This window comes from Lingula anatina, chromosome 1 (genome assembly GCF_051362555.1).
Source record: "Lingula anatina isolate TDL-2025a chromosome 1, LinAna3.0, whole genome shotgun sequence".
Classification (NCBI taxonomy): domain Eukaryota; kingdom Metazoa; phylum Brachiopoda; class Lingulata; order Lingulida; family Lingulidae; genus Lingula; species Lingula anatina.
In genome coordinates, this window is record NC_141767.1 from 12641847 (window position 1) to 12663938 (window position 22092).

At 35.5% G+C, this 22092-nt stretch overlaps 2 protein-coding genes across 5 annotated transcripts; one reads left to right on the forward strand and one right to left on the reverse strand.

Annotated features, from left to right (window-relative positions):
- Positions 1-903: 903 nt before the first annotated feature.
- On the reverse strand, positions 904-5698 carry LOC106170601 (ankyrin repeat and SOCS box protein 16-like). Of its 3 annotated transcripts, XR_015332189.1 has the most exons (3): positions 5529-5698; positions 3296-4576; positions 904-1568 (listed from the first exon to the last, which is right to left on the reverse strand). XR_015332189.1 is itself a non-coding variant. In XM_013550548.3 (2 exons), the coding sequence occupies exon 2, from the start codon at positions 4401-4403 to the stop codon at positions 3498-3500; it is 906 nt and encodes a 301-aa protein (XP_013406002.1). In that variant the 5' UTR covers positions 4404-4576; positions 5529-5698; the 3' UTR covers positions 2293-3497. The 3 variants fall into 3 exon arrangements, 2 of the variants coding, with proteins under 2 accessions (XP_013406002.1, XP_013406003.1); XM_013550548.3 differs by lacking the exon at positions 904-1568 and having other exon boundaries at positions 2293-4576; XM_013550549.2 differs by lacking the exons at positions 904-1568; positions 5529-5698 and adding an exon at positions 5237-5364 and having other exon boundaries at positions 2293-4576.
- An 18-nt stretch (positions 5699-5716) lies between these two features.
- Positions 5717-21998, forward strand: LOC106170600 (transient receptor potential cation channel subfamily A member 1 homolog). Of its 2 annotated transcripts, XM_013550546.2 has the most exons (25): positions 5717-6126; positions 9052-9217; positions 9690-9895; positions 10791-10889; positions 11445-11633; positions 11941-12159; positions 12493-12586; positions 12793-12988; positions 13247-13430; positions 13711-13818; positions 14114-14202; positions 14443-14589; positions 14940-15051; positions 15409-15545; positions 15806-15930; positions 16221-16373; positions 16641-16741; positions 16939-17117; positions 17437-17596; positions 17823-17957; positions 18210-18410; positions 18663-18866; positions 19251-19319; positions 19527-19685; positions 20047-21998. In XM_013550546.2, the coding sequence occupies exons 1-25, from the start codon at positions 5965-5967 to the stop codon at positions 20251-20253; spliced, it is 3801 nt and encodes a 1266-aa protein (XP_013406000.2). In that variant the 5' UTR covers positions 5717-5964; the 3' UTR covers positions 20254-21998. The 2 variants fall into 2 exon arrangements, with proteins under 2 accessions (XP_013406000.2, XP_013406001.2); XM_013550547.2 differs by lacking the exon at positions 10791-10889.
- Positions 21999-22092: the final 94 nt, after the last annotated feature.

The following is a 22092-nucleotide window of genomic DNA, read 5'->3' on the forward strand; positions in this document are numbered from 1 at the left end:
GTGACTTTTTCATATTTTATGTCACAAGTTGCAAAGAAGGGCACTGAATTTTAATATCTGAAATAAATTATCTGAATCGATACTTCCGTTTTATTTCTTTATAAGATCCACAATAGTGAACCCACGCAATTATCTTGCTGGCGTGGCTCCCCAAGATAATGTGACACAATTCACATGGACCCTGCCTGGAAAGGATGTCAGTCAACTTGATCCACTGATCATTTGTTTTTCTTAGAAGAATCGAAAAGTAAATCAGTCACGCCCTTTTGTCAACAAAAGATGGCAGACGGCACTTTTTGATAGTTCAAGGTGTAAGTTTCCTTCTTCAGACCTAACGCTAACATTGTTCTCCCGTTGCTCTACCTGCTTTATTGTCATTTGGGGAGATTTTGAGGTAAAAAAGTACTTTGTAGTATTCTACGGCCCTTTAAATAATTGAATTGAATCACAGCAGTGATAAAATCGCGTATTTCCCTTTTTGGTCAAGTGACATGACTGGGTTCACATACCTAGATCGAACTAACAGAATCAATCCATCTCCAAGGGGTTTCTCGATAAATTGCTTTCAGCTTAAGTGGCTTAGATCTCTGGCACGCTTACTGAAACGATAATTAGGCTACCCCCTAGCAGCTTCAGTAGGCGTGACAGATATCTAAGCCGCCCAAATGGCTTATATGTCATGCAAGTACGTGTTGGAGATATGAAAACAATAATGATATATATTTCTTGTATAGCGCATTGGTTAAAGTTTTAATGCACATTCCAGTTTCCAGTACATACATAAGACCAAAAGTATTCTTAGAAATTAAAAATACACTAGCTCACTTTAAAATTTACTTTAAATCTATAAAATACAACAAAATAATTATGATAATATAATTTTAAAAATCATAAAATAAAAATATTTAAAAGGGGTTTTTAGAGACCTTTTAAGTGTCTACTATTACTTTTGGCTATAATATAAAAGGAAAGTATTTTCAAATTTTGGGCATAAACAATAAAATCCCTGTCTCCATAAATCTTGTCGCATTGCTGGCATTGTGGAAAAGTAGATTAACAGAAAGCGGCTGTGAAAACCATTTTCTAACCAGGTTGTTGCAAAAGATTAGGCTAAAAAGTAGTCGTGCTCAAATTGTCTGACAGAGAGATGTTTACCACGGCACACAATTGTTATCTCCCCTGGGAACCGTCAGGGAAAAATCAATATCACCCGTTTTACTTTTCGCCATTGTATACTATCGTATGTATCTTGTTTTTTTATAGCTCCTAGAAAGCTGCAGCGCCTCTTCGCATCTATAATACCAGTGGAGCATAATAACAGGCTTTGTCTGACGCATGAAACATCGTTGATTTCAAGCAGTCTTCAAATTGCACCTTTGAATTTAATTGCGTAATGTTAGATCTATTCGCGTTCATCCAAGTAGAAATCCTGGTTTGACAATTTGATATAAACATATATACTTGACGTTTGATTTCTTGATCATCAAAAGAAATGCTTAGGGATGGCACATACAATTCGCGGGAGGAGCCGCCATGATCTTCGCAACTAGCGCATTTGAAACCAACACCTAGAAAACAACATAAGAGAGGATTTCACTCTCCTGTCATATCATTGGCGGATTTTTTTTTTTGGGGGGGGGGTCAGGGGAGTCCTGACCCTCCCTTCAGTTCCTGAAAAAAAACCTCACTAATATTCCCCTCTTGGAATTAGAATTTTGACTGATTTATATTTTTTAACCTTCCAAAGGGCACTGTTTGCCCTCCAAAACACCAAAATATTTTTGGGCATTTCATTGGGCCTCGAACCCCACCACAAGGGGCCGAGGGTCGGCTTCGAATCCAAGGCCTTTCATTTGTAAACTGACCCCCCCTCCCCTTCAATTCCTGGATCTGCCTCTGTCATGTACCACCTGTAAACTGTGCTCAACAGACAAAAATGGTATCTTCTTGGCAGAAATATTTGTCAAATATGTTTTTTCTCAAAATTTGCATCATAGCAATTGCTTTTACATGTTTGAACATTTTGTAATGATTGCCTCTTCTTATAGCGGCTTGGTGGATTTAGGGAGGGTGTCAAGGGGGTCCTGAATCCCCCTTCGACTTCTGAAAAAAATCCCACCAATGGCCCCTCTTGAAATTAGAATTTTGACTAGCTGAATCATTGTTCTAAACAAAGGCACTGTTCGCCCTCTAAAATAGTTATCTAAGTGATATCAAAGGCTGGTGCCTTTAGTTTCTGAAGTGAAAATTACTATTATATGAAAAACAGCCTGAAAAAAAAAGACAATGGAATAAACGAAAGCAAATTTTTTATTATGCAATATGCAACACAATATCTGAATTACACCATCATAGGTATACATGTCCTTATTTATGTACAAAATATGACTTGTCAATGTGAGCTCCAGAACTAAAGATGTCTTCAACCAAATGTTTTCATTGACTTTACATTCATATTACTACTTGTATAAATTACTTATTGGTTAATACATTTTCTTGGATATATTTAGAATATCTTTGTAATAAAATGGTGGTTTGAAAATATAGTAACTAGATTCAGACAATCTGTTTGGTTGCATCCCTATACGTCCCTGCACCGATACTGCCCTCACCAATACTTCCCCGCACCGATACTCCCCCACAATTACAGATATACTGAGGGGGAGTATCAGTGCGGGAAGCATCGGTGCAGGGATGTACCGGTGCGTGGATCTATCGATATGGGGTTGTATCGATGCGCATAATACAAAAAATTTCTAAGGGGGATTATCGGTGCCGGGGAGTATCGGTGTGGGGGAGTAACGGTGCGAGGGAGTAACGGTGCCTGGGAGTATCGACATGACCCCATCTGTTTCATACAGCTGTATTCCTGCATGGTCTTTGTGGGTTAACAGTGTTAAAAATCTCTGAAATGCTTGAATGAAAACAAGTAAATACAACTCAAGAGTGGGAAGCCCATATAGCCACAGACAGTCTGATTTTGTCCAACTTTGGAGGACTGTTGGCCTGTGCACCATGGTTGTAGCACTACACTGTTTTCTGGGGTGTGTGAAGGATCCACTATATTTAAAAATAATCTACCACCACCTCTTTGCAATTCATCTTTACTGTAAGTCAGCAAGTACTATTTACATTTACAATAAAAAAGTGCCACTGTATTCAAGTCACATTAGTTTAAAAAAAAATTAATTACATTTTTTTGGTAACATATGATAATGATTAAACTCATGCTATGATTTGGCAAAAATATACAAGTGCAAGTTTATACAATTATTATGCAGCGGTTGACCATTACCTGATCTGGGCATTGCTTTGGTGTCACAGTATTACGTCCGCCTTATACATGTTGCGACAACCATCCACTCTGCCCTCCTGTCACTGAATATCAAATTACAAATACATTTTGCTCACACTTTTTGGTTACTGAATATGTCCATTTCAAAAAACTTTCTTTGGCAGCGAAGACATCAAATATTTAAGAGTTAACACAAGCGTATCTAACAAGACGTTGCTCTTGATCTAGCCTTTGGTTTCACAAGAATATCAAGCATAGCAATATACTGCTGTAAAATCTTTGGTAGGGGAAGGCTCCGAAATACAAACATGACCTGCTGGCCCAGGCCTTGGCGGATGGCAATTCTACAAAGCTCTATGAGAGGTGGAGGTTGTCGACTGTTCTCATTGAGAAGCATTAATATCTCTGGGTTTCTTTGAAAAACCTGTTGAACCCCTGGTAAGCTGTATATATGCTGAATATTTACTTTGGCCCCAGCAAATAGGAGATATCTAACATTTTCAAAACTTTCCTGACACACTGCCATATCTAAGGGTGTGTGATGGTCCACATTGGTCACATTGGGGTCTGCCCCATGCCGCAACAAACATAGGAGAGACTCTGTGTGATTGCGTTGGGTTGTGACATGCAATGGGGTCCAGGTGCGGGTTGTCTCATTCATATCACACCCAAGTTGAACCAGTTTTTCGATCATAGCCACATGATTTCCACAAGCTGCTACATAGAGCAGGGTCTCATTATACTGGTTTCTTCCCCTGTACTCAACACCCCACTCTATTAACAACAAGGCAATATCTGTGTGGCCCTTCAACACTGCCAGGTCCAAGGCCTTAGATTTTCGATCTTTTGGGATACATCCATAATCCAATAGCAATTGCACAATGCCCAAGTCCCCTTTGGCAGCTGCTTTTTCCAGTGCTTTCATATCATTTTCAATCTTACTATAGCCAGCAGTCAAGATCTTCTGGACTTGTCTGTAGTCACTCTTCCATATTGCCTTGTACAGAATACGCTGCTTGCCATTAGAACTCCCTAACTTGAGAGTTAAGTTATCCAGGCGATGGTTTAGAGTGTGAATGAACCTGAAGTATTCTTCAACAAAGGACATGGTAAGTCAGTTACACATTCCCCACTGCATAATTTAAAGCTGCTCTAAACAGCAATATGAGCTTCATCTCTTTCTGTGCTGAAGCTATTCTGCACTACATTTTTTTTTTGAATGATTACTTTTCCTCACAGGTATAAGCTCTTGCTCTTGAGCTGAAGAGGTTGTTTGCTTTCCTGAAAACAGAAATTCATCTCTTGTATTAAAAAGTGACATAAAACAGAATATCACACAGAATGTGTGCATCACTGAAGTGACTGAGGAGATTTAATATTTATCTTTTTACAGAATGACCCTTACAGACACTTGTTAGAGGTATGACATTCTCAACATGAAAAAAAAGACTATTAGGCTCTTTTTTTAGTATTATGCATAAAAATATTACATATATGATTACAATATAAGCATTACTTGGCAATCACATTAAGATGATTATGTTTCAATGCATTGTTTCTTCTAGTTAATGCTTTTGACACTGGTCACATTAAACTGCAATTCTGCTATGATAAACCCTTTAGGGCACTGAAGTCCAAAGTCCCATTACTAATACAAAATATGAAGTCAAAACACATTCTTAGCATAACCTGTTATGTTGTGTTTCATGAAGAAACTCAATGGCTTCCCACATGTACTGTGCATGTACCTATACATGTACCAGTAGTTTTTCTTCTTGTTTCACAATTACACAGTAAAAGCTGCAAACCAGTTTTTAATGGGCAAACCGTTACTATAAAGGCCTAAGACTGCTGCTGTTTTGGTGATTATGCAAACTAAATATAGCTAAATGACTTTGGCAGTTCTTTTTAGTGTAAAAAATGTTCCCAAAATACTTATACCTGTATGTGAGTTATTCTGATTAGCAGCCACACCCCATACCCCTGTATGCTGCCACTTAAAAGTGAAATGCATTGCTACAGTGACGGTGATCTGAGATTGTTAGTGCTGTTCGAGCTAAAGAGGAAACTTAAATAACGAGATCTCGTCTAACCCTTAGCATGGGTACATGCATGCACTTTCTGTACAAGTACATCCAATGATCGATCAGCTGATAAAAAAAATATTCTAAGCGTGAAACTAAAAAAATGCCAACATGCCCATTGCTGAGAAAGTCTATAACACCTTGTTTACCTTATGAACGCGTGTTTCAGCGATTGCGATCAAAGATATAGTCTAGGCGACTAGGGAACCGTTCATACTGCCAAAATTTTGGTGAACCACGTCGTGTTAATGTTTACGTCGCACTCATAACATTTTAACCAATTGGCGTACGACCTTATATTTTCTCCTGACCGATCGGTTAGAAATTAGGTCAAAGTAACCAACACGGTCTAGCGATCGGTAGAAGGAACCATTTATTTCGTGTACTACTGAACCCACTAAAACGGTGGCTTTTTCAGGTCGCGTACAACCAGTAGATGATAGAAGTGCTTACTCAGACTACGGTAATAATTTTCTACATATCTCGGGTCCGTTTCCAGAGCGAGTAGAGTCCAGATCATCCGGCAATCTTACCCCAGTGGAAGCGGCCACTGACGACACACCCAAGGCAAAACAAACCCACAAGATGCCCAGGGGAAGTGTAGATTTCTTTGTTCCAGAGGGTGAGCCCGACGGTGCCTCGAAAAGGAGTGTCCCACAGCACGGCAGGGATAACATGGAAATGTCGACCAACATTGGGTTGCGGAGAGTAGAATCCATGGAAACTCTTAACCTAACGCTCCACCAGGTAAGTTGTTTGTTTATAAGGTATAGAGTTAACTGACGTCTCTAGAGATAGTAAAGGCATGTAAGATTTGTAGTTCTGGGCATTTACTCAGTTTTGGGTATAGCTTGAACTCTGATTCACATCATTTCCATGCTAAGTAATACGTCCCTACTTATTATAATTTATATCCTGTTGAACTGTTGTGTTTGCTTATCATTTTATGTGAGACCAACTGCCTGTCCCCAGCACTCCTATTTTGTATTAAATATACATTCATTGTAATTCAGAGTGAAGTGCCAGGGCTTTGCTGATACCAGAATTAGCCAAATGTGATCATTACGAAAACATCTACCATTTGTTTTCTCTTTTGAACTTCATCCAAAAATCTGTTGAATAGACGAAAATTTTCTGCCCCAAACTGTAGATTGTCATAAATTCATTCATTCCATAATATAAAAGTTTGCACTGAAATAAACGATGGGTAGTAGCTTAAGACTACCTTGTATTTGAGGGTAATGTTGGAAAGTGAGATGTAAAACATAATGCCCCATTAGATGTTGCTTATTTAGGCCATGTCAACACACTTTAAAACAAAAAATGAGGGGTATGTGGTATCATACATTTAAAATTTAATCATTAAAATTATTTCCTGTATTGTACTAGTATTTGTTAATCCGACATACTAATTCTTTCTTTGTATATGACAAAGAAAATAAGAAATGATAGAAGAATTATTTAAATTTTATTCTTAGGAGTTAAACCAATTAAAATATTTCTTAATGATGATTAAATGAAATATAAAATAAACCTTGATTACACTAAGGGAGCCTTTAAGAACCAAAGCTTTTCAAAGTTCATGTATTTATACCTTTACATATTCTGTATATTGTATTTCATACCTATTGCACTGTGCTGGTAACATGATGAATAAACGTTTACCTATGCATCCACAGTGTCAACAGCACCACCCATGCTCTGTTAGCACATGACCCAATTCAGCCGATATAGTATTTATTGACAAATTGTCTATTGTGAAATGTGGTGAAAGGGTGAAATGAGGGGTTTTAATAGCATTATATATTATATATTATACCTTCACTGGGATTAGTCTTACTATCCAATTCTTTACTGTTAAATGAGAGTGGTCACTGCCAGCTGTAGCTTTTTATGCTATGTTGTAAAGACCAGTAGGCATATGTGTTACAGGTGCTATATATTCTGTTAGGTCAGGTATATCAGATTACTGACACCTCTGTAGTAAGAGGATATAAAGTGGGTTGTGCCAGGTAATGGGAAATATCATGTAGGTGTGCCCTTCCCTATTTGTCAAACACCATCTCTGTTTATACTTGTTACAAAAGAGAATTTTACTTAAATTATTTATTTCTTAATAAAGTCTGATTCTACCTTTTTATCTGATATGATTAAAATCACAAAAAAAAAACAAACAAAACATAATGACTAACACTTTAGTGAAGACTTTGCAATAAAGTATCTGCTGCATTAGATTCAATGAGAGACTACATAGCTGAGGCTGAAATACCTATATCTGCATATGTGCTAGATGGAACAATTTTGATGGATAGGGCCTCATCCATATTGAGAAAATGGGATTACATCATTTGTGGGTATACCCTGATAGTCTGAAAATCCTTGGTGGAAATATCCTATGGCCTTAGTTTGAAAGCCCAGAAATTGGAGATTAGTCCAATAATTGACTAGTCTTAAAGATAATTAGTCCATCAATATATCAGTTGTTTTTAAGCATGAAAGTATGAATATATTAGAAAAGCACTCCGAGAGTGCAGACCTCCGCCAAGGCAGCAAAGTCTCTACCCAATGCCGTTTCACCCCTAAATTTTCATTCTATAATGATTTAGTTTTTTGATTATTGATTGATTACTGATCCTGATCACCACCAAAACTAATCATCTGTTCCTTGGCCCACTTCTGACAGTTCCAGAAAATTTCATCAAAATTGGTCCATAACTTAGTTTTTTGATTATTGATTATGGATTGATTATTGATCCGGATCACCACCCAAAACTAATCATCTGTTCCTTGGCCCACTTCTGACAGTTCCAGAAAATTTCATCAAAATTGATCCATAACTTTTTCTGAAATGTTGCTAACAAACATATAGACAGACAGACAAACTAACGGAAACAAAAACATAACCTCCTTGGAGGAGGTAATAATGCAGTTGCCATTGGAAAAATATATCAAAGGGTGGTTTTAACAAATGAAAATGAATGTTGATTTTTGAGTTTTTGGACCAGTGAACCTTTGGATTAATGATCCTTCATATTCTTAACCTTGAAGATAGTGAAACTGTAGGCCAATGAACCATCAACTTTGACCTTGAGTATCAGTGTGCATTTCTTCCGCACTGTATGAATAAGCAACCATAACAACTTCTACCTGTCAACATTGGTATTTTGTCCTTTGTAATATTTATATAAGGGCTTACCTGGGTTTTATTTAAAAGTTAAGAAAAAGAGCATTTTAAGTTGTTAATGCTATTTTACATATACTTGTTTCGTACTTAATAAGTCTTAAGTACTTTTGGCTCTGTCTGGAAAATACCCCCCCCCAAAAAAAAAAAAAAAATTAGGTAATTAAAGACACCGGTTTAGACCGTTATTGCCAAGTCGCGTATTGGAAATGTATCTCAAGTTATTTAGGCATGCTGAATTATTAATTTCCATTTCCTATATTTTGCATACTAAATGTAATTGATGAAAGTTTTATTGAAGAAAGCTCATTCAGTGTCTGTGCATCTATTGAGCAATGTCATCTATTTTTTTTATTTAAATATTTGCATTGACTTCAGTTAACAAGAATGAAAATAACCATTTCTGCTTAACAAATATCTTGGTTTTTTAATGATATGAATTGATTTTATCATTCTTATTTTGTATTAATTTAAAAATTCTGTTTTTTAAGTGTGCCAGAGATGGCAACCCAGACAAGCTGCGTCGTCTCCTGGACTACCTTGGAAATGTGAAAAAGAAAATCAATGCCCATGATGAAAACAAACTTAGTCCACTTCATTATGCAGCCCGGTATAATCATTTTGAAGCGGTCAGAATTCTGGTGGAGAGAGGAGCAGGTAGAGAAATATTTGCTCATAAATAATTAATATATCAATCTTTGAAGACTGCATAGAATTAGCTTGGGGAGGAACCAGTGGATAAAGTTTTCAAAAGAGCATAAGATTTAGACTTTAGATTTGGATTTGGCATAAGGTTTGCCTCATTAATAACAGCCACAATTCCACTCATAAATCTCACTTAAAAACGTCTGTAAATAACCAAGATTGCCATTTAAGTTATTGCATGTTCACAAATTCTAAATGTCAGAGAAGACAGCCCTGATAACCGGATATAGTACATTTGTTTAGTCTATCCAGTAAAAAGCAAATGGTTCAAATGTCAGTCTCTTTTTGAGAAAATGTCATTGTCTTTATGGTTAAGACTATTTACTGGCTTCACTACTAAACTTGATATTCATTTGGATATTTTTATTGGATAGACACCATTTGGAAGTATAATTGGTTCCTTGTTTTAATAAACACATTTCAGATGTGAACAACAAGGGAGAGGATGATCTGACTCCCCTGCATTTCGCAGCCCGTTTCAAGCGCATGAAGCGCATCAAATCTACTGACAGCCTGGATGAGGTAGAGGGCAGCAGTGCACCGCTGACTCCTAGTAGTGAGGCCACAGTGGAAACAGCAGTGAGCAATGAGGAGGAGGGAGCAGATGGGGAGAATGTGCCCAATGGAGCGGTATTACTGTTTATATCCAATATCCTATTCATCACTGAAATGTCCTTCCTGCTGAAGAGAAATTACACCCTGAATTTCAGATTTTGTTGATTGGAATTTAATGTGTAAATTTGTACTCTATCATAAGTTTCTTGATGTGATATTGGTTGACTTGTAATTTTCCAAGAAACTCAAGTTTTGGTTTGGATGTTTTATAAAATTCTTTGGATGTTTTATAAAATTCTTTTTGAGAAACAGAAGTTTTAACTCAAAGCTCTGAAACTCAGGTTGCCCACTAAGTGCTGCTTATTCTTGAGCAGTGATCTAATGGATTGATTTATGCCTGTTGTGAATGAATAGAGTAGGCCATTTTCTGGTTACGTTTTGCATTAAGCTGCATGAACTGAAGTGTTATGGGGTTGAGATGTCTAGTTTCTGAGGTAGAGCAAAACATTAAGTTAAACCCAATATGATACCGTAACTATCTCTAAATCCAGTTTTCCACTTAAGCAGATTGCTTTGGAAACATGAAGCGGAGCCTCATTACAGCAGGACGAGAAAAAATTATTTAAAGTTCTTGATTATTGGTAGTAAAACTTAAGAATTGCCCCACGACATGAAATTCATCTGCAGCTCCCCTTTGCTTGTGTAGATGATTCTGTGTATTATTGTTGAAACTTTCTTTTTATTCTCTGCTTAAGTTGACCACTTTTTCTCTTTGTTGATCAATCTTTTCTTGAGATATGATTATGGAGTAATTGTTTTGCACTTGACAGGCCAAATACTTTGGAAAATGTTTATTGTTCCCTCATTTTTGTGGCTGCTGCTTTGCATGAGATGATTGCATACTTGTAGACCATTTTGATGATGTATTGATTGGCACTGAGATTCAATTTGCTTTATGAATTACATACAGACACCATACATTAGCATCGTGAATGTCAGGGCAGATGAGGAGGAGATGGATGAAGCACCTGAGGAGAAGCAAGTGGAACCACCGAAACCTAAGAAAATTGTAATTTTTTGGAATAATAAAGATTATTTTTAAATGCTTGTCAGAAAAAGGTTTACAATAAACCTATCAATGCAGATGAAATCAATATATATTTTTTGCTTTATGATATTATCATTTTATTTTATTTGTGATGGAGCTACATGTTTTGCCTCAAATCATAATTTTTGCACATTTACAGTTCAGTTTAAGTCCATATTTCAGTCACTGTGATAAACATTGTTTCATGTTTTGCACAATGTTGGTGTTGGTGGATTTTGTAACATTTGAAGGGCTGTAGGAATATATATTATCAGTTTGTTTATTTTACTTGCTTGTCCCCTGTCTCTGCTTTGATTTTGCTGCCACCTGTAAATAATTCAATAATGTTTCTTTTAACATTTGAATTTCGTTTCTTTGAAACAGTGTATATTGTTCAAAGTATTTGTTTTATTATTTGTTTAACTAAAATGTCTGGAACTAATTATGAAAACTGTGTGTAATTTTAAGAAAGCAAACAATTTAAAAGCACTAAAATATTTTGTTATTAGTGAATGGTGTAAAAATATTTTGTTGTAGGTGAGAGAAGAGGTAACATCTGATGATGAACTAGATAATCAGCCAAGTGTTGTAAAATACTTAGTAGAACGAGGGGCCAAAGTTAATGCACAGGATTACTATGGTCTGACTCCACTCCATTTTGCTGCCATGCGGGGCAATGACCTGGTCAGCAGAGAACTGCTGAGTGTGCGAGGTATAGACATCGAGGTAAGCAGATTGGAATCAGATAAAAGACACAAGTCAGAATGGTTTTTAAATTGCTGGATAGATGTCTTCAAAAGTATCCTCTGACCTAGTGGAAATTTATAATTTCTGAAAGCTTAGTTTGAAACAATTTAATGGTATTAATTAGCCTATAGGCATTTGGAAGTTTGAAACAATTTTGTGGTATTAATTAGGCATGTTGAAATGTGCAAATTAATATGATTATCTGTTATAGTAAGATAATTTTTCTTAAATAGACTGTTGGAGCATGTAAATTGATAAGTGTTTTATTCAATATCCTTGATTTCAGGCCACAGACAAGCAGCAGATGACGGCCCTGCACTTAGCAGCCACCCACAGTTGTGTGGAGGTGTCGCAGATCCTCATAGAAGCTGGGGCAAACCTGCGTTGTATTGATGATGAGTTGTCCACTCCTCTACACCTGGCTGCAGAGGAAGGCAATATCAAGATTGTCAGGATGTTGTTTGAGGCAGGACAGAAAAAAGATGGCTGGGTTACTTTGTCACAGGTATAAACTAAAGATATTTGTGGAGTTTTATGGTTAAATTGATCCTGTCTCAATTAAAACTAATGTGAGAAATACTTTTCAAGTTATATAAAATTCTCAGTGTTTATTGTACAGAAGTATATATCTTTTTACATGCACAAGAAAGTAGACATACCAAGAGAGGTAGTGCCTGCTTCTTTAAGAAAGTATTGTAAAGACTGCTAAAAATGGCAGTTAGGATTTAAATTTTTCCACTCATTATATGCAGTTATTATTTCTATGTATTTAATTTTCAATTTTTTTAATGTATGAAAATTTTGTCAATTTTTTCCTAATCTCTTGTTTATTTTCTAGATGGTAACAGATCAGAATGTAGAAAAGAGCACAGCCCTTCATCTTGCAGTCAACAATAGTCATTATGAAGTGGCTAAATTAATTCTAGAAAAAGGTGTGTGCATATATGTATATGGCGAATTTAAACTGATTTTTACGTGCATTTACATGCATATCCAAGTATTTTGAATGAACCTTAATATATTTTGTTTGGGGATCTTATCTCTGATGGATAAAGTTTATAATCTTAGTCATATCTCCACAATATGAATGGTCACTTTCTTTGATTTACAGTTGTTGATTCCACTTCTTTTATTTTAGGTGGAGATGCTAATGCCACAGCCAATAACTTCTCCACTCCTCTCCACCTTGCTTCTGTTGGTGGAGATGTACGGGTTGTGCAGCTGCTTCTGGATAGTAATGCTAGAGTAGACGCTCTTAACCACAACCAGGAGACCCCACTCCACAAAGCTGCAGAGAATGACCACCCTGAAGTAGTGGAGCTGTTACTGAAAAGGTAATGGATTTGCCCATCCTGTGGTTTAAATGTTGTTTATGAAAAACTTAATTTTTGATTTTTGTAATTAAATAATTATTACTATTTAGAATTAGTTTCTGTGTACCCCTTGCCTTTTCTAGTTTCTCTTGCAGAAATGTAAGGAGAATACTTAAATCAGAGTCCATTGGAACTCAACACACAAAATGACTTTAATATTAAGGTGTATACTAAGGTATTTGTTATCTTAATTTTTCCATTTCTTAAACTTTTTTTTAGTAATGCAGACATTGAGAAGCGTGACAAGGATAACTTCACCCCACTGTTGCTGGCAGCATGTTGGGGTAACCCTGAGGTGGTCAAGGTTCTACTCAGGTACAACGCTGACCCTAGTGCAGTGGACAAGAATGACAAAACTGCCATTTTCTGGGCTGCGGAGGACAATCATGTCAGCTGTCTTCAGGTAACATTACTCAGCTCTGTTTGGTCATAAGAATTACAGGTGGTTTTTTGAAAATGAAAAATACTCATTGCCCAGGTTATGGGCCCAATTAATGAAGACAGATATAACTTTCAGAGCTTAGTGAAAATAGTACTTCAGCATCAAAGATGATCTGCTTCACTCATTACCCCAGCCTTATTTCAATATATTTTACAACTATTCCTTGCATTTCCTTTTCCAGCCTGTACCTTGTGTCAGTAAATCCATTGTTGAATGTAACGTGGTGTGTTCTGTGTTTCAGGTTCTTCTGGGAAATCCAAAAGTGTCAAAACTGATTGATGAAGCTGATCGCTATGGCAACACCCCACTGCATATTGCTGCACAGTTGGGACATATTAACTGTGTTAAGGTACCAGTGTGATATACAGTTACTGACTTTGGCTAAGGTCAGTATGGGGTTGATGTAAAAAGTGATATTGACCAAAGTGAAGCTGAGGCAGGTATCACTTTTGTGAGGTCAGCTAAGCAACATACTGACTGAAAAGAAGTCTATTTTGGTTTGTTAAGTAATTCAATACTTGGATGTCAATGTCTACCAAGATAACACCAAAAATTGGAACATTGCTGTTATCCGGCATTGTCATTGTCTGATTGCATTCTTTATTTTTATGCCAGAACTCATTTGCAATTTCTTGTATTATTAGTTGCTAATGGAGTACAATGCCATGATGGACGACAAAAATGAAGATGAACAGACACCACTGCATTTAGCTGCAATGCATGGTCGAACACTGTAAGTTTTTCAAGCATCTAAAAGTTTTTGTTTATCAGTATTTCAAAGCTGAAAAATTATAGATTTGAGATCTTATGCATCAAAATTGATCACGAAAATTAACAGTAAAAAAATAAGTTCAAGATTACGAAATTATTTACCCCTCCTAATTATTTATATGAATGATTCATATCTTATTCAACAATCCCTTCAACCAATTGTAAAACAAAACATTATCATTGCTTTTCTATTTTAAAACAGAGTTGTAAGAGAGCTAGTGAACAGGCAGAAGACAATAGTGAATGATGAAGATGAAGAGTCAAACACAGCCCTGCACCTGGCTGCTTTGGCTGGTCACCAGAAAGTGATGGACGTGCTGCTGGACCTTGGGGCAGACGTGGAGGCTAGGTAACAGTGTGTGTGTGCGTGTGTGTGTGCATTTGTGTGCCCTTTCATTTTGTGCGTTTATTCCAATTTCCAATAGATGATCTCTTCATTTCTCAAGATATTTTGAACTATTGTCAGCAATTTTCATAAAAATCGTTTAATATCTATGAATTAGGACTTGACATTAATTTTGACAGCAAGTCAAGCTTTAAGTGTTTGAAACATGCCGCAAAGGCAAATGAATATCTAATGTAATCAATTATAAAGGTTTGTCCTGCAATGTTTTAACATTAGCAAACCTATTTTTACTATAGATATTGACCAAACTAACCATTTTCTTCATTATTTTCACTTGTGGTTGTGATTCCTAGGAATGCTAAAGGTTGGACAGCTCTTGATTGTGCAGCCTATATGGGCAAGGTGAAGGCAGCAAAGACATTGCTGGAAGCAGACAGTCCTATTGATCCACTTGATAGAAACAAGGTAAATACACAAAGGAAAGAAGCTCTTCTCACAATATTGGAATTATTTCTAAATATATTTTACTATCTTTATTAAGTACAACTTTGGAAAAATATAGAAATAAGGTTTATGATGTAATTGCAATAGGCAAAGTCAAAGCTGTCTCTTTCATTTTTTTTTAAACACTTCTCTGTTATGTTATACACCACTTTGTATTCTAATTCATAAAGAAATAAATGTTTTGATATCATCTTCAAGTATCTTAGCTAAGTTATAAATCCAGTTTGCCATATAATGGCTTGAAAATATATTGTAATAAGTAGAAATTATGTATTTCATTGAAAACAACTGTACCTATCATTCTGTCTGTCTTTTCAGGTTACTCCCCTTCATTTGGCTGCTAAGGGTGGCCACACAGAGCTGGTGGAACTTCTTATCAAGATGGGTGCAAATGTTGCACAGAGAGACCACGATGGCCTCAACTGCCTGGATATGGCTATAGACTGCAACCATGAGTAAGTAGGATAAGAAAAGTAACACTTTTAGTGTGACTGTTTGAGATTTTGATTAAAATTAATACATGTGAGTAGAATTCACCATTAAAATAAATGACACTGTTTGCAAAATATTTGCAGTAAAGTCATTTTTATAATTTTTTATGTAGAGACCACTTGAACAAAAACTGGGATTATTTTCTTGTCCTTCAGACATTTGCTACCTTAGTGAAGTTTGTTGCAAGTATTGAACATAACTGGCTGTTATTTGATTATTTTAGGAATGTTGCCATGGCAATTGTTAAGACAGACAAGTGGGAGGAGGCTATGAAAAACCAGATTGCCGATGTGACCAAAGGTTTGGTGAGGGATACTCCCCTTCGGAAACTCATCCGCAAAATGCCAGGTAAGGAGGTTTAGGTTGAACACCATGATGCAAGTAGTAAAATTTTATTGTTAAGATTGTTTCTTTTTGAGATATGAAAAAATTCTTACCAGTTAGTAACAGCCTGATGAATATCTGCCAGGTGTGTCAGAAAATTTGGAATATGTTTTCATTTGTTGAATTGTTTTAGTTGGAAGTTTTAATGCCATTATATATATATATATATATATATATATATTAAGAAAACATCCAAACTGTAAAAAAATAGGAAAAAAGGATGAGAATTTAATTGATTATTTAATTTTGAGCAGATGTTGCAGAGAAAGTATTTAACAACTGCATGAAACCCAACATGACCAACCTTGAACACAAAGACTGTGAAATAACATTCAACTACGAGTACCTGGATGACATGTATGCGGACTGGGGTGAAAAGGGGACAAGTGACGCTGGATCCAGCTCAGGTGAGAAGTTTCTGTTTGCCCTATTAAATAGAAGCCAAGTTGAAGGTAAAATTTCAAGCTTCAGTATTACATATACCCATTGAAATTTTGTGGATGAAGGGGGGTAGTGCTTGTACTTGACAATTTTTATGAGATTTAACACGTGGCCATAAAAACAATTTGTTAATATTTAGAATGCAAAGGTGAGGAGCAATAAAGTTACAGCTGACTTAAACTTGTTCAAGGAAGAGAATTTTGAGAATTTTGACCTGAATGTTGGTCTTTCAGGTTCAATTTATGATGAAGACACTCATATCATCAAACCTGACGTTCGTCCCTATTCCAAGGATTCAAGGATTTTGAAGAAAAACCATCCATTGCAGATTATGGTATGTTATTATGTACTACCTTATATAAATATTGCCCAGTACAAAACCTGCACTGGATATTTTAAAAAAATTTGCAATTACAATTACAAACAAACATTAAAAAACAAACAAAAAAGCACTAAATGTCAGAAAAAATTATAAAATATGTTCTCAGATCTCCAGTTTGTGATGTATTTAATTAAGCTGATGTATTACAGGTGTCCTCAAAAAGAGAAGACTTGTTGAGTCACCCACTGGTATCCAGCCTTCTGAAACACAAGTGGCATAAATTTGGAGCTGCCTTCTACTATATTAATCTGATTTTTTACTGTGTCTTCTTGACCTTCCTGACTGGCTATATGCTGGTCCATGAACCTCCCTATATGCTGGTGAACTAGTGAGTATTGAAATCATAAGTACCATGAGGGTCAGTGTAGATAAAATATCATTTCCTGCTGTTCTGCTGTAGAAATGTATTCTTCTGATGACAATCACAGACGAAAAAAAAGCAATATGCCCTACTATTTTATTAACTCCTAATGTAGGAAGACCTTAATAGATAAGATTAAAATTATAAATTCTGGCCAAATGAGAAGATTAGAGTGAAAAGACTTAACCTGTATCAAAATCACTTGTGCTGTTTTAAAGCAAAAGTATCATGAATTAATTTTAAAACTGAATAGACAGTGTCTGCATTGTATTTTCACTATTTCCAGCACTGCATGGAATGGGACTGATATCTATACAGTGTCATGTCAGGAACTGGCCAGCTTTGGTTTACACCAGCCTGTACAGTATCCCATAGCATTTCTGTTGTTTGGAACCATAGGGAAGTGGTTAGTTCTGGCCCTGGCTGTGCTTACATTAGTGAGAGAGGTAAGCCAACTGGGAATTGAATTTTTGATATGAATTAAGTTAAGTATGTTTATGTATGTGTGTTTATATGTTGAAGATAAGATATATTAATGTAGACACTGTATATTGTTTATAGGAAATGTGAGATTGAGTACATTCCCAATTATTATTGTTGCAACTAAAATTTAATAATGATAAACTATACGTCTTAAATGAACATGAGGAAAGTTTGAATATTTCTTTTCAGTTGTTTCAAATATGCTACTCAAAGCTGAACTATCTGAATGTAGAAAACTTCATTGAATGGTTGATATACGTGCCTGCAATCTTACTGGTGATAGACTGGGATTCATGCCAGATGAGCAATCCTCAAATCAGGCATGTAAGTAAAGGTGCAATTGTGCTCCATTTTTATTTGTCTTAACAGCATTCTTGATGAAAAAGAATGAAATATGACAGTGACTTACCATTTTTCCACTCTGATTAATCAAATGAAATAAGACTGTATTATAGAAGCAGTCCATACTTTTCTAAGCTTCTCCCCCTTTGTTTCATTCTGTTTGTTTACTTTCAATTTAAACAGGTTAATGTGAGTGTTCACCTGTTTACAAAACATCAATCTTATCTGTTTTAGCCATGGCAGTGGAACGTAGGGGCCATTGCACTATTCCTGGCCTGGATTGAGTTGCTGCTGTTCATAAGAAAGTTACCAAGATTTGGAATCTATGTGGTGATGTTCACAGACATCCTCTGGACCTTCTGCCAATTCTTCCTTGTCTTTGTATTGTTCATAGTGGCCTTTGGATTGACCTTCCATGTGTTGTTGAAAAACCAGGTAAGATGGACAAAAGTTTCCAAGTACTTCCTGATCATTTTTCTTGCACATCTTCAGACCATACAAACTAGCCATGTTTTGTTGTGCAAAATAATCTACATGATTGTAATAGTCAAATGTTATAAAAAATCATTAAATCCAAGTCTTATATTTGGGAAATAAAAGAACTATTGAGATTTGAAACTGTAGCTTTGTACCTTAGATCATAGTTGATTAGGAACTATCCTCTCACCACTAACTGTTAAATTTCAGGCACCGTTCAGCTCTCCAGCCAGATCTTTATTGAAGACAGCTGTGATGATGATAGGAGAGTTTGAGTTTGATACTCAGTACACTACAGAGATCACACCTGAGGGGCAAAACATGCACAGTGATCAAGTCTACTATGAGGGGGTTACATATGCCATCTTTATTCTCTTCTTGGTTCTTATGTCCATCCTCATCATGAACTTACTGGTGAGTTGAATCTGAGGTTTGAATTTATATGTGTGTTTAGACATGTTTTTGCCTTGAGTAAATACTGAACTTGAACTTGATGTGTATTGAATCACAGTTTGCGGAAACAGAAAATAAAACACTTTTTTTCAATCACATTCCAAACACTGTGACATTCCTTTACGCCAGTGAACCTCCAAATAGCACATGAACCTATATTTATTTCAAGATCATATTCATTTCACTATACTGATTTTCTATTGCAAACTAAGCTTGATATTCGCTGCATTTTTAAAAGTTGTGTCAATTTCTTTTTTAGTGAAAAAATTAGAGAATTATAATTAAAATGAAAACAAATTTATTAGATGAAAGGATCACTATTTTATGACACCATCTTCCCCCCAGGTTGGTTTGGCTGTAGATGATATCAAGGCTGTCCAGGACCAGGCTGTACTGAAAAGATTGGCTATGCAGGTGAAACATTTACTTCAACAGATTCTACTTGAATGTTTTACAAATTGATTTAGTAAAAATTTTATTTTTGATTAAGATTTACCACATACAGATTTATGTAAATGGCAAAACAATAAGTTTAAATATCATAATGTAAAGTTAACTTGGTAAGTACAGTGCAGTACCATTGGAAATGAGGTCATTTTATGAAGAAATCACCTATTTCAGATTGACTTGGCATTAGATGTGGAGAATCAAATACCTGGCTTTTTACGGAGAAGGATGGTAATAAAGCAAGAGGCACTGAAGCCTAACCAGCAGAGCTGGTTTACCAAGGATAAGTCCTTGACATCTGCTTCCATCGCACAGGCATTGCAGCCAGAGCTGGTAAAATTTTTCATAATCATATGTAGACTTTTGTGAAACTCTATTGTAAACTTTTAATATATCTGTGTAATCTGCTAAAATAACCAATTAAGTTTTGGTCTTACATGCAGCACTGAACTGCTTTCAGTAGCTTCAGTTCTTTCAACTGTTGTGCTCTAACTTGGGATACACACACAGATTCACAGAAAACTCTTCATATTAAAACACCCTTATTTTGGATTGTGCAGAACTATCAGAGATATTTAGATAATTATATGTTCAGCCTTTTGCCATACGATAAAGAAGCAATGATTGAAACAAAATAGATTTCTAGAAAAAATTGTACAATAGCTTTTGATTCATTAATTTTCCTTTGTTCCAGGACCGCATGGATTACATAGAGGAACAGCAGGAGTTGACCAGAACTGACATCTGGAAGCTGAAGGGTCAAGTGAAGGCCCTCAAGTCTAGTACTGACCGCATTGAGACCATGATGACTGCCTTGATGAAGCATAATGAGATCAACTGGGAGGAAGAGGATGATGTGGATGACCAGGATGAACTCAACTTGGCATCTCTGGGAATTTAAGTGCTGTTGTTAAGTTTGGCCGACAGTTGACCTGTCTGTAGCTGGTGAAGAGTTTGGTCAGTCACCTTGGGTAATATTTACCAGTTATCAGGAGACAGGAGCTGGTTTTGTCCTGGAGCTGATTTAAAGCTGTGGCACATTCACTTTTAAATGATATGGATAGCACTTTATAATCACCCATGCATGTAATTGTGAGTCTGATTGAAACTGAGGATGTCATATACATAGTAAATAAGATATTTACTGTTCCATAGAGCATTTCAGTGGATTGGAAAGAAAATTACTTGTACCAGTAGATACTCAGGTTAGATTTGTTAAAATGAATTTTTAAGCCTTTACTTCTCTCTCAGCTTGCACAATATTTGCTAGTGTATATCCATGTGTATATGAAGAACCAGTTGGATCTGTAAGTCATTTCATTCATGGTGAAATACTTAATGCAATTATTTAAAAGAACACTTACCACAGATTATATACAAAGGAATTTATATTTTAAAAAGGTCATTGTAATGTACTCATTGTTTTGTTATTCACCTTAATAATATAAGGAGTTGTAGTCATCTGTGATAGGGAGAAATATTTTCATTTTTATACATACATATACCACAATAATAACATATATCTCTATAATATTTTTAACCTTTAAATAAATATTTCCAGTAATTGTGGGAACATAACAGCATCAGTGTTGTAGCTGTACTGGACCTGTAATTTTTAGAGTTTCATATTGAAGCATTGTCTCAGTAAGGTTAGATGGTTTTATTGCCATTGTTTCCATAATATTAGTTATTGCTGAGAGCCTGACATAAATGGAAGGAAAGTGGTTAAAGCAGTTATTTCAAAAAGCAAGACAGAATTTCCTTACCCATCAAAGTGATCTATTGGTCTATGTACATTTACAAAACTTATATTATAATATTATATTTACATCCATTTTGTAGAAGTTTAAACATTCCTTGTGTCCTTTCTTAACATTTTTTCATAATCCTATCTTGTTAGTCTAGTCTGTATATATTCAAGTCCCATGGTTGAATAAAATTTAATTGTTACAACTATAATAAGATAACTGTAATGTGTTTAACTTTATTTATATTAAATGACCTGAATTCATGGTAAATAATGAAAGCCATAACTTGTACTTTGTTTTTGGTAAACCTTTTCAGATTGAAGCATTATAGTAACTCCTTTAACAAGAACCATTTTTTTTTTTCTGGACTGCATATCATAAAATCTTCAAAGTTATTACCTTTTTGAAAGAGGTCAACAACATTTTAAAATATTATGAAAATTATGTTGCTGGTGTAATAAAAATGTTAATACAATATAGGGTAACCAAACAGAAGTGATATTTTCAAATATACAGGAGAATATCTGGAATGTTGTAAGATAATATTAATGTCCTATGCACAGTTCAAAGATCCTTATATTGTTATTATTTTAGAAAAGTGTAATGAATGAATTAAGTATAACTTAAAGGAACAAAGCTAAATATCTTTAATTGACAACATTGACTGAAATTCATAGCTGTTGAATGGAATGTTTCAGACAGGAGAAGAGTGACTTATTTTGGAATGTTTATATCATATTTATCATAAACTATTTGTTTGTTTATTGAAGTAGATGTGAATTACAGTATTTAGTAAGGTGCCGTTCTGGCCTAGTTAATGCAATAATCGCCATTTTCAGAAATGTTTGATTACAATGTATATTGTATTGTCTCTAATAAAATGTTAGGATTAATTGAAGTTCAAGGTATCCTTATGTTTTTTGCATCAGGTCCAATTAAAAAAAATTCTTACTTGCAAATCATTACTTGAACTGTTCCTTTACTTGCAATTG

Excerpts from the sequence above, each read along its gene's own strand:
- LOC106170601 (XM_013550548.3), bottom strand. The coding sequence starts at position 4,403 with ATGTCCTTTGTTGAAGAATACTTCAGGTTCATTCACACTCTAAACCAT.
- LOC106170600 (XM_013550546.2), top strand. The coding sequence starts at position 5,965 with ATGCCCAGGGGAAGTGTAGATTTCTTTGTTCCAGAGGGTGAGCCCGAC. Across the intron at positions 12,989-13,246 it reads GTGGAGCTGTTACTGAAAAG|TAATGCAGACATTGAGAAGC; the intron begins GTAATGGATTTG and ends ACTTTTTTTTAG. Across the intron at positions 13,431-13,710 it reads ATCATGTCAGCTGTCTTCAG|GTTCTTCTGGGAAATCCAAA; the intron begins GTAACATTACTC and ends TCTGTGTTTCAG.